Source organism: Falco biarmicus, chromosome 15 (genome assembly GCF_023638135.1).
Source record: "Falco biarmicus isolate bFalBia1 chromosome 15, bFalBia1.pri, whole genome shotgun sequence".
NCBI lineage: Eukaryota > Metazoa > Chordata > Aves > Falconiformes > Falconidae > Falco > Falco biarmicus.
Window position 1 is genome coordinate 11,785,767 of NC_079302.1, and position 12,907 is coordinate 11,798,673.

General features: G+C 37.0%; 1 protein-coding gene across 2 annotated transcripts in view; it reads left to right on the forward strand.

Annotated features, from left to right (window-relative positions):
• Window positions 1-12,907, forward strand: part of LOC130159440 (transcription initiation factor TFIID subunit 4-like) — a 146,272-nt gene that overhangs the window by 90,264 nt on the left and 43,101 nt on the right. For both annotated transcript variants that reach the window (XM_056361105.1, XM_056361104.1), the window contains exon 14: window positions 11,003-11,125. In XM_056361105.1, the coding sequence (XP_056217080.1) occupies window positions 11,003-11,125 (123 nt within the window). The remainder of the gene's footprint in view (window positions 1-11,002; window positions 11,126-12,907) is intronic.

Sequence of the window (12,907 nt, forward strand, 5' to 3'; positions counted from 1 at the left end):
GGTGGTGTGACTTGCAGTTGGAAACCTTGATTTATTGTGTCGTTATTTATATCTGCAACAAATGAGGAATAAGCATAAAACATGAAAAGGAAAATTAGGTATTACTCTAGTTCTCTTACTTTTTGTATTTTATTTACATGAAATATAATTATTTTTTTTTAATGGTGTGTTACTGTGCCTTTTGTTGACCATATCTGAACGCCAGGTCTGTCTGCTTGTTTCCATTGGCTTGTCATGTTCACTAATTAGGGAACTGCTGCATGATTCACCTTGTTAATTAGAGGGACTTGCACACAAAGGCCCTTCGGGCAGCGCGAGAGAAGAGCCTAGCACTAGTGCCCTGAGAAAGCTACAGCCTGTGAAGTAATTCTTCTCATCTACCTTCTATTTTTTATTTGAAATGAATAAATCATTGAGATTTTCCTTGTGGAGTGAGAATGCAAGAATTCACATCTTTGTAAGATGTAAATTATATGTGATCAATAGAAGGGGATGACTACTGTATTGTACTTACAAGATTCCCTAATATACAACTTGTCAGTGTATGAAAAATTGCTTGAAATATTTTGTCCCCACACTGTGGTATGTTGTTCCCTTGATCTGCAGGAGAAATGAGCAGTAGCGGGTTTGCTATAGTTAAATCTAAAATAAAAAAGATGTAGATTATTTAAATTTCAAGCTTGTTTTGCATCCCCAGTGGAACTTCCATTTTGCAAGTGAACCCCCAGTACTACCACCACAACTTTTAAGGGGGAGAAGAAGGTGGGTGTCTGGCTATTTTTGTTCCTGATATTGCTCTGCCTCAAATCTCACTTTCGAAAAGAGTAGCATACTCGCTATTTTGTGTATTCTTTAGTTGAATATAGTTTCAGAATAAATTAAAATTGTTTTTGTCATGTCACTTAGACTTGATCAAACCACAATCCAGACTGCAAAAAAGGATATTGCGGTGAAAGTGCACAACCAGTCTCTACACTCCACATTTCCCATCTGTTTATGACACTTCAGAAATTAACTTCAATGCCATTCTCTCTAACTATTTGATTAAAATTACTTTACAGCCAAATGATTTTTAGTAGATTGCTACGTTTGCCTCATTTCCTCAAATGATGCTGGCAGTTTCAAGATGCAGATTTCCCGTAAGAATATTAGAGGACTGGTGTCAAAATCCGGGCATTTTCTTGTGGAATAATCTAGTTAATAAAGGCTCTTACCAGAATTTCTGATTAAATAGTATTTTAAATGCACTTAAGATTTCCGCTACTCTGAAATTTTGTGGTAGTGGCATATAGGCAGAGAAATTTTACCAAAAAATAGAAATAATTATATGGGGAAAATGTTTCAGGCTGATTTGAGATTTTATGGTATGACGTACTGTCGCTCTTCACTTCCACAAAGCTGAGATTTTCCTACGTATATCACATCTTCAATTGACTCCATTGATATAGTCACCAAGAACGCACCTTCCCCATGGTTTTGGTACAGTTCTGGTGTACTGGTTCTTAATTACTTCAGCTTTCCAGTGTGTACCAGAGGTGGGAATAGAAATAAAAATAACAAAGAGGCCATGCTATGCTATCAAAATTCGTGAGGCATGGAGAAGATAGTGCAGATAAAATTCTTCATCGGAGGCTCATGGTACCAACAAAAAGTTGTAGCAACCATGGAAAGTTTTCACTATCCAAGTAGCTGCTGTATTACTCAGGTACAATGTAAGATTTTTTAAAGGGTATTTTCAAAAATGTTTATTTCAGGGAAACTTCACCATCTGAAAAATAGCGCAGTTGATTCATGATCTAGTACAACCTTTAATACAGTGTTACAGTGGACAGCATAGCCTCTGGGAGTTACTACGTGCACTCCATCTGCAACTGTGGGGAACTGCTAGAAAGCTCAGTTGTGAGGTTCATCTGACCCTCATATTTTCCAGTGCATGATTTTAAAAAAGCAAAGCAAATTTTCTGACTTCTCATAGTTGAGTTAGCTCCCACTGTACCAGTGTTTCTTTCAGACTTGCCTAACTAAAACCACGGCTCAACAAGTTTGCGTCCTTTTGTAACTAGTCTGTCACTCTAGACATAACTGTCATTTGTACAGGTTTTCACTGTATTTTATATTCCCTAATCTTCATTAAAGCATCTGTTTTGGGGCCCTCACATAGTGTCTCACATCAGGGGAGAAAGGAGAATATCCTAGAAATCTTGGGAGGATCGTAAACCCCACTTACATTGCCAGAGGGCCTGGGAAAAGATCTTATCCAGTCTTTCTCACCAGTGCCCCAAGAGTGAGGATATTCTTCTGTTGCTTGCACCTGAATTCAGGAGCCTGTGGGTAAGCCATCAAGCTTTTTGACTGGTGTTCTTACTATTCATAATTTATACTGTATGAGTATGTGTCGTTTCCTTTGAAGAACAGCTTGAGAAGATTTGTAATTGTCCATTGTTGCATTGCTCCAAAATAAAATTGAGACGGATAACAAAAACTAAAATAACATATCTTAGGGAAATTTTTCCAGAACTTCTTCTGATCCTATGGCAAGTTACTGGCATCCAGAAAAGTTGCCAGGTCTAGTAATGCTGATCCTGACACATGTCTGTGCCTCAGAAACCATTTGCTCGAATGATCTGGATTTGGCTCGCAAATCTACCAAACACTATTATGGGACCTAAGAAATATAAAGGCTTAAAATAGGCATCTCTCCAGCTTGGAAGAGCCTGGAACTGGTGCTATTGGAGGGAAGTTGTTTGAGGAACAGTATAGCCAAAACCAGACAAAATGTGCTGGAGCTCCAACAACAGATTTTGAGGATTGAAGAAATGTAATGATTATGGTTACTGAAAGGACAAAAAAATCCATTGTTACAGAATCTTCAGAGGAATTGGAGGGATATGTTTCTAAAAAAAGTTGTTATGCTTTGTATTACTACAGATAGGAATATGTGGCTTGAGATGATCGGGCAGTTGCAGAAATGAATGATTTTAAGTTAAACCAAAATAGTGCATTGTATTTGGAAAATCAGAAAGGCAACCAACCAAGAAAATACAGAATTAACAAAAAGAAGTTCATAGATACCCATACAGAGCGTTAGTTGATTAAGGGGACTAGTGGAGTAGGAACGTCAAACTATTTGGGGAATAAAATAGTACTAGGGACAAAGTATATTAAAAAAAATACAAGATTTTAAAAAATCACTTTCAAAATTCGTCATGTTTCTGATTTTTTTGTAAGCTATGAGTAAGCTTTGGAAGAGACTTCCAAGAAAATTAAAACTCCAAGTGTGAATATATATATGAATCAGTTCAGACAACATGTGGTCTTGAGTAGTAAGGAGATAAAATTGTAGGTTTGCTGATGATTATTTTAAAAATCACATTTAGCTAGGTAATGTACATGTCTGGAGAAAACTACAATTAAGGCTTTTTCTCAGGGAAAAAACAAAAATGAAAGGCAGGATGCACCTGGCATTTTCTATAATCAGAAGTTCAGTGTAGATTATGTTGAAAGTAATAGGGCAAATGTTAATGGAAAATTTGAGTAAACTTCTGAAACATAATGAAATTAGATGTAATAAACACAAATGTCTATTATAGGAAAGACACTTGGTCAAAAGTACCCCAGTTAGGGTTCCAGAACAGTATTGAGATGCTCATTATTTTGAGAAACATTCATCTTGGGGGGCTGAGATGTTCCCAGCTTAGTCTTTGCCCAGGGTGATTTTTTTCAAACACTGTGCAATAATTTTCGACTCTTGTTAAAAGCGTTTGGGAAAGAAAAAAGAAAAAGAGAAAGAGAGAAGAAAAAAAACCAACACACACCTTTTTCAGTAAAGTAAAATCTTGATCTACTTCAAATAGATGTACAGCCATTGCAAGTGAATGATTGCAGCTTGTACCAAGTTGTGGGAGAACACTTGCGGAGAAGCAGCATGCAGCTTCGTATTGAAGAAAACCAGATATAATTTGGCAGAGCAGTGCATGTTTAAAAGTCTAACAAAGTGTGTTCAGTGTGTGATTTCCTATTACACATGTAAAATTTCTCTGGTGTTGTACTGTTACAGTGACACTCCTAAACGTTAGCTACTTTGGCCCAGTTCCTTACCAGCCAGCGTGCTGCTGCTGTAGGAGTCCTGCTGACCTTTAGAGACTTCAGTAATGCAAAAGAGAGGCGGGAGCATGGCATGGGTGTTCTGCAGACATTATCAGTTTTTCAAGACTCTCTCTCTGAAGTTCAGTGAAGTACCAATCCTTCTTGATCATTGTCCCTGGACTTGTTGAGGTTACTGCCAGCATTTTAAATGAGTTTCATTTTTTAATTGCACCTTCTGTTGTGGGCATCTTAGGACGTGTGTAATGGTGCCACATTTCAAGTTCTCCTCAGCAAAAAAGATGTTTTTCCAGGGGGTGTAATCACTGTCTGAGACTGATAGATCTATGTTGCAGAACCATCAATTAAGACAAGCTTTTCCCAGCATATGACCCTGTTATCAGGAATTAAGCCATCCATCGCAAACAGAATTAGGAGGGATCTCCATTGATGCCTATTGGCTAGAAATCAATGCTGAAATCATTGTTTATATGATCTTGCTTTCATCAAACGTTTCTGCCATTTAGCACTCTCCCTTGCCAATTTCCTGTTTGGTGCTCGTTCCCAGTCGTCTTCATTCCTGATTGCAGTTTACAGTCTTGTCGATATTTATCGCTTCTGTTGTGCTGTTAGCCTCTTCTCTGTCCTCTGTTCTTTTCTTAGGTGGTATTTCTGTACTATGTTGGGAGCTGTAAGTAGCCAAAATCTAGTTCTTTGTGTGCTGAGTTGGCTCTGTGACCACATAAACTTACAAGTCAACCTCTATTCCCTTATCAAATCCTGTATTGACAGCATCTAAGCATACTCGATTACTTCCTCGAGCTCTTTCTTCTTCTTTATCTTTACAATCATCTCTGTGTCTCTGTCACTGAGTTATTTTTCTTTCAGGCCAAAAAATATTCTTCCTTTCTGCCTGTACATAGAAATCTCCTTGACCTTTCTCTCGTGGGATGCCACTCCCTTTTCTCCCTTTTATTTTTCAAGTATTTATATGTAGTTTTGAATTGTTAAGTGTTCCACTTGTCAGCCTATTTTCTGGTCACATTGAAGGAAATTTCTCTAAGTCCAGTTCTTAGCTGCAGCTCAGGCCCATATTTCATCTGTATCTCTGCTTTAAACAAAGCTAATTTCAGTTCATTTAGGGTTTGCCCTCCATTTGGACCACATTTCGTCGCCTTTTCAAGATGCTTTTTCTCGTGCTTTTGAACAAGTCCTGTCTATCCGATGAGTAGTGCAGTGCCTCATTTGCTGCTTGACATTCCCGTTTCCTGTGGATTCAGGTGAGCAGGCAGGATTGGAATGTTGGCATAGCTGATGTTAACAGACTTTTATGCTCACTGAAGAGGAATAATCCTCAATTGACAGTACAGATCACAGCCACTGCTAGGCCATTTAATTTTCTGGGTTGGAGAAGGTGTTCAACTTGAGATCTGTAGTTGTTCATAACAGGCATCCAGCATTTGTTGACAGTTGTCTTTCCAGACAAAATGCATAACGTGAACAAATCCATAGAATTTATTCCTCTAGCCTAACTTTCTTGAATTTACTCTTGGTTTAGTTGCTTTTGTTGAAAAGTGGGAAATAATCTTCACTGTTCTCTGTGGTTATTATGATACTAGTTACAGTAACGGATGGGGGATTTAGTTCTTAAATCTTGAAAATGAAACCATACTCATTCATGAAACAGTCGGTATCTTCCAATTGTGTGGACTGTCACAATGGCCAGTGGAAGTAGAAATCTAAAAAGAAAAAAAAAAATCACTGAGCATGTATTCACACCGTGTATTTATTTGTTAGTGTCTCAATGACTGTTTTCACAATGGCTAGTAGTGCAGAATAGTCTTAAAGTGAAAAAAGGCTTAAAGTAAATGCTTGGTTTCTTGGTTGCGAAATTTATTTGCAAAGCATGTTTTGAATATATACATTCTTGGTTTTCAGACATTATTAAATCTAGATTTTAAGATCTAATGTTGATATACCAGATAGACATATGGGTGTCGTCTTTGTGGCATATGGCTTGTGGCACTTCTTTCTGAAATACCTAAATGTATCATAACAAATAATGATTTAAGGAAAACAAACTACAATTTTAGCACCTCTGTTGTTAGCTTTACTTTATTAAAATAGTGAAGTAGTGTTCTTTCTGTGGTTTTAATATTATGCCACCATCACAAAGAAGAAAATTTAATTGTATGAAATAATACTGGTGCTTAATTCTTACACTGTACTTTTTCATCAAAGGGTTCTCTTTAACTTAAAGTTGTCATTAAGTAACCAAATACCTCTCCGTAAGTAAATGGCATGCTAAAAATAAATCGGGATCAGATAAGGAGCAAGGAATGGCATCTTATTTGTAAGCTTTTTCTTGTATAAGATACTGGAATATTTGTGTGTGGTTTAGATAAATATTTTGACTTTCAAAAAAGTTAATTGTTGTTGATTAGTGTGGTTCTGAATGGCGCAGTGCTTCCTTCCCAAAGAGCCAAAAGTTTAATATGCTTTTGATAAATATATTGGTATCAATTGTGATGAAGGCAAGTTAAAGAATGATATTGCGTCAACAGTCCAGTATGAAAATGAGAGTGTGAATGAATGCAGCTGTCAAACAATTGTGTCTTGTTGGTTGATGTAGTGAGTTAGATTTGTATCTGCTACATCATGTTAATAAACAGGAAATGTATTTGTTTTATCAGGATGTATAGATGTTAATAGGTGCATCATTTGTTTAAATATCCAGAAATTATTAACTGCCTTGGTTAGAAGATAAACTGTATTGTAATACCGGGCTGTTCTGTTACTTTAAAATATAATTGAGTTTGTAAAGTAAGAGGCTTAAGTAGCTTTAGTTTCACAGGTACTTTTAAGAGTAATTTCAGAGCATTGAAGATAGCTACATTTAATTCACATTGTTCTTAGTGCTGAGAATTCAAAGAGTGATTACTTTGGAACTATGTATGCAAAACTGGTTGTAAAGTCATTTCCACTTGACCTAGAGAATATGGTGCAAGAGTATACTGGGGAGAAGAGCCTCCACTGGTCAGGGATGTGCATTTGGCAGCTGGTGGTACAAGAGGTATTTCTTGAAAGCAATCTCTGTTGACACCAAAGCAGAGTAATTAAACGTACATTAATTGCACAACTCCCACAAAACTGTTTGGCTATTCCTAATCTTCTTGCAAGATACCTGCAATAACCATATCAAGTTTTATGACTATTAAAAACAGCTTGTATCTCTGTGGCATTAATTTTTAAAAGCTCCTGTTCAATCAGATGTTAGCAGCCACATTGCAAGTGCAAATGTCTTTATGAAAGGTAGTGTCCCCTTGTTTTGAACCAAAGGCAAGACACTGCTGTGGTGGGTTTTTTTGAACAAAAATTATGATTGGGGATAGTACTTTTAATGAGTCAGATGATAAGGTAGGAAAGAGACTGGTACAGATAATCTGATGTAGTGTATGAAAAACCAGAAGTATGTGACTTGGAGATGGAAATAAGAGGAAGTTGGAACAGGGGTATGAAGAAGCCAACAGTGGTGGTTAGGCTGCTCCGGGATGTTAAATGACACCCAGGAATCTTGTCAAATGTCTTGATAGTTAAGTATCCATAACTACAAAGATGTTTTATTGTAAACAAATCGATAGTTAATAGCGTGTGTACAAAGATGTTCCCTTAAGCCAACTGATGTACACTAACCGCTGCAAGATGAAGGCGTCTCTTGGTAATCAGTATCAGGATTGTAATTTTTTTAATTATTTTAAAATATAATTTTATGATGCTCTGCCTTCAGATGAGCTTTGGAAGAAAAAAACCACCGTTATAATTAATTTCTAAAAGACTGATGAGAATTTGTGTAATTCAGTATCTGTCGAGTGTTTCAGCGCTTCAGCCCTTGTTTTATAACACGTCAGGATACTGTGGTCTTACTGGTGATGCATGTGTTTGATCTGTTTTGTATTTTTTGACCAACATTCATTAAGGTTTACATACGAAGGTTGTTCTTTTCTGCTGTAGTGTCTCAAGGTGTGTACTGTAAAACCAGTGACAGAACCTATATTGTGGTTTTGTACCTGGCAGCACGTTCCTTATTTGTGTTACAGTAGTGTCTATTAGTCCCACAGGGGCTAGGCTGTAAGTAAGGCATGTAGTAGAGGAGGATCCATGTCTGGAGAGCTTATGGGCTAAACAGACAAGCTGCATGAAGCAGGGTGAGAGGCACAGGCAGGGAAGCGAAGGGAAAGGTCTTGCCAGTATTTGCCCGGTGTCAGTAGAGCAGCGCCCAGTGCCTTTGGCTCTGCCTGCCGAGCCAGGTGTCCTGTCACGCACCGAATTACAGGTAGTTGAAAATGTTGTGCATTTGTTTGGGCAGTCAGTGCTAGGCTAACAAAGAATATTAATTCTTGTGAAAAATTAATATGTGATATCAAGAACTATCTTGAGCTCTTCTCACTGAATAAAAAAAAAAGGGCAAAGAACCTGAGGAAGAAACGAGTGCAAACCCTTCTGCAGAGTCCTGAATCTATTCCATGTGTTCTTGGTAAAACAGCATCAGACACTGTGCAGGTTTCGAAGGGAGAGCAGGATTTCTCCCATTATGTGGAGTTTAGAGAAATGACATGTTTTGCTTTATATTTGCATTTTGCAATAATAGAAAAATACTGAATTGTAGTTGTTAGAGCAACTTCTCAGAGGCACTGTGTGCTTCTATTACGTGTTGAAACAATCACTGTGTATTGCAGTACAGGTAGTACAAAGAGTCAAGTAAGTATTAGCTTACTGTTGGTTTGGAAATGGTGACTTTGGATAATAACCTTTGCGTGGTACCAGTTATCTATCCGACTATATTTCTGACCTGCACCTCCCAGGAAACGAATACTTATTCCAGTGCAAAATTTTTTATTCTGTGAAGCTATCCACTTTACAACTTCGTCTGGGATCACTCTAAGCCAGTTGGCCCTCGCTTAAATATTCATCAGACTTCTGATAATTGTGATAACCCTTATAGGCTGGCAAGCATGGCAAATTAGCAAAAAGATGATTGATCTTTTTTTATATGCAGTTTTATCTTCAACCTTTCCTGGATATATGTTATACTATAGTAATAATTTCTTCTCTAAGGTATTTGCCAGTATCTGGATTTGCACATCTATTTACAGTTGCCTTGAAGCCTCATAATTACAATACAGCTGAAATGTCCATTTTCTTTCCCTGACTACAAATAGGGATCAATCGAATTTTAAATGACTGCTTACGGGCTAGCTTCCGATCATGACCTTTGTAAATGATTAGAGCTCACCACTGTTGCTATCTACCTTGAAAGGGTAAGCGGGCAGGTCTGTCTAACTGGCATTTAATCTGGAAGAGAGCCAAAGATATTTGAGCTAAAAACCTAATATGAGTTGGCAAAGAGAAGTATGTATAGACCTTTGCACTATTATTTAGATATTTTTCCACATTTCTTTTTTGTATTTAGGAGATTCTTGTATCCTGTAGAAAAATGAGATGTGTATTTGTAGATAATGTTATATTGAAGTTATGATAATAAGTGGAGTTACAAAACACATGCCATAAAAATATGAAAAATGGGTTTTCAAACTCTAACTGTACTGAATTTGCTTTTTCTGAAAAAATGGGAACATGTTGTGATGCTAAACGAATAAACCTGGAAAATGCACTAATTAGGATGCATGAAGCAGGCCTGCTTTTTCTAGGCAGAAGTGAATGGAGAAAAGATACCAATGGAGAAAAGATACCATACATCGGTACTTGTGTTGTTTAAACCTCCTTTCCTTTTAACATTGGCCTGGATAGTTCAGGCCCTGCTTGTAAGTGCAGCTCACATGTAAGTAACGGCAGAGACACTTCTATCTAAACTCGTCAGTTCGGTTTTATTTTAATGAAGAATTCTGCCTGTATCATACAGTGTTTTTTATTAACCCTACTGAGGGTTAATAATGCTGCTTCTTGAGAAGTAGTATTGTGTGTGTTTCTGTTGAAGTGGAAACAAGTATGACAACAGCGGGATTAGAAAACAACCACTTCCTCTGAATTTATTGAAGGATTTTGCAAACCCAAAGTTTTGAAATAAAAAAAAAATATTATTAAGAGCTATAAATACTTTTCTCTAATTAAAATCATATGCTGCATTACCTAATCAATTATTCTTGTGTAGAATTGATGATGAGAATATGTATTAAAGTAGTATAGTATTGTTCATGGGAATATGTCTCTTATTAACTCTCTAAAAGGATTACAGTTTATAATGAATAGGCAATCTTACCTCTTCATCATGTGGTGGCCAGAGTATTTTTCTTTATTTTCTGTAGTGTGGTATATAATGCAGCTGGCAGGTTTTTTTCTTAGCGTGAAACTAGTCCAATGTGTTGTTACTGAAAGACCAATGCCAGAAAGCAGTTATGAATTCGGTTTGTAGGGGGGTTTTGTCAGCATTAACTTCTGCTAACATTTAGGTAGTGATGTTTTATTAATTTAGATATGATTATTTTTGGAAGCAAATACCAAGTATATTTGAAATATTCAAAGTAAATGAAAGAAAGTGTTTGAGGTTTTTTGGGGATTTGAATTGGTGTTTACACTCTTCATATCAGTCTTAAACTAGAGGTGTGTAGGGATAGTATAGTACTTATGGGCTAAGGCAGTTCTTAAGGATAAGGGTGGTTTTCCAAAACAGTTACTTGGAAGCAGAAATCCTGTGGAAAGTCAAGAGAACTTCTCTATCTTCATTATTACTCCACTGCAAGGCTGCATACTTGAGCTGCTAAAATGGTATTTCTAGGAACAGTGAAGTACTGTTGGGGATTGCTCATGTGTGACTTTCACCTCATGCTTGCATGTCTGAGAACAACTTTTTGAAGTGACAACAGCTTAAAAACTAAATAGAGGTTTTTTCTCTCTCTAATAGATGCAACAACAAGAACTTGCACAAATGAGGCAGAGGGATGCCAATCTAACTGCATTGGCAGCTATCGGTCCCCGGAAGAAACGGAAGCTTGATTCGCCTGGACTGCTTACCGTAGGAGGAGAGGTACATGTCTATACACAGACTAAGAGAAATTATTATTTCAAAATCTGGTAGGAATAACTAGAGATGCTACATGCTGATAATTTCAGTGAACTGTGTAACTTGGAAAAGGTGATTTAAATGACTAAATTAGGGTTGTGAGTCCAGTTTATCTTGCTGCAGTTAAAATGACATCTTCTCTTAGTTGTATTTGCAAGTGTGAACTTTCAACAGATAACTAAAGAGTATTCTAAAAATAAGCTAATTGTGGTGTGGGTCTCTCCTTTGAACTGTTCACTGCTTTTATACTGGTTTTCTCCTCGACATAACCCAAAGAAAACCAGAAAAAACAGTAAGGCATGAAGGAATATCCAGAAAAACATAACTGTAGTCTTGCTTACAGTTTGGACCAAGAGCTTGTAGTAATACCAGTAAGTGTGGTTTTGTAACAAAAATGTGTTAAAGCTTTTTACGGAATGGCTGGTTGTCCCCTGCAACTGCAAAGATGTGTTTGTAATCATGCTAAATTTTATGCAATTTTAATAAGAATACTGTGCTCTAGAAGTAGAATTGGATTTGTTAGCATGATTCTCCTGTTATCTTAAGTGGAGAAGTAGCTATACTACACAGTGGAATGCAAAATCGTCAAAAGCGTGAGATATATATATATTAACCAAGGTGGAGAACCAGGGTAACATGGTTGTATTACCTTGCATAACTCTGTAAGAGTACTGTGGTGTTTAGTATGGATATAATAGTTGGGCTTCTTTTGTTTCTCCTAAATATGCCTACACTTTAGGAGTCAAAGTAATTCTCCCCATTATATGTGTGTTCTGAAGAAAATGCAAACATTTTGTTTTTACTAACTGACTAACAGTTTTGGCTCAGACATTTGACTGTCTAAATGCAGGGCATTTCCAAAGGCCTTTTTGTTTCCCATTTTGGATCGCTTTTATCTGACTTTTCTCTCTTTTCATGTGCTAAGATTAGTGCTAAGGAATTAGCTGAGCTAGGAACAGAAGTGAGTCTTGTTTATAGTCTAAAGTTGACTTATAACTTCGGATATGTCAGAGGTGTTCCCATTTTCTGGTCAAATTGGTTTCAGACCAAGGGAGCTTCCTGGGTTTTGTGTTTTCCTGTTACATTCCCTTCCTTTCAGTCTCCCTCCTTGTCTTAAATACAGTAAAAAATCTGTTCTCCTTCATATGCATCTGTAAGAAATCCTGCAGCAACAGGCCAAAAGAAGCTTTCATTAGAAGCTCAACTGTATAGCAATAGCTTTGGCTTTCACACAAAATTAATATAAAAATACTTTGAACCTTCTAATAATGCATGGATCCGTTCAGATTTTAACAAATGTACATTCCCTGCTTGTCTTTTCTTGACCAAAGGAATATTTTCTTCTAAGTATCAGAATTTAATTTTCATTGTGTATTGCCGCTTTTTAAAAAAAGGATCCTTTTGTAAGCTTTTGTAGTTTGATGAACCAAACCATGGCCACCTTCAATGAAACATTTTATTCAGAGCTATATGTCTGCCTGGATTATGGTGAACAGCTCCCCTTTCTCTCTCTCTCAGCTCCTTACTCTCCTGGTATAGTGCTTCAAGGAGACATTAAAGTCTGTGGCAAATTCCAAAGACTTCTGAAAATTTTTCCTTCCTTTTGTTGGTCCCCTAGCCCAAGTTTTGCTGAACTTGTGTTATTCAGTTGACAAATTATCCTTGAAGTTTTCGCCGATATGTGCATTTCCTGGAGCCATGAATTGTGTGGCTCTTCTGCCAGTTCAGACTGAATTGCTCCCATCC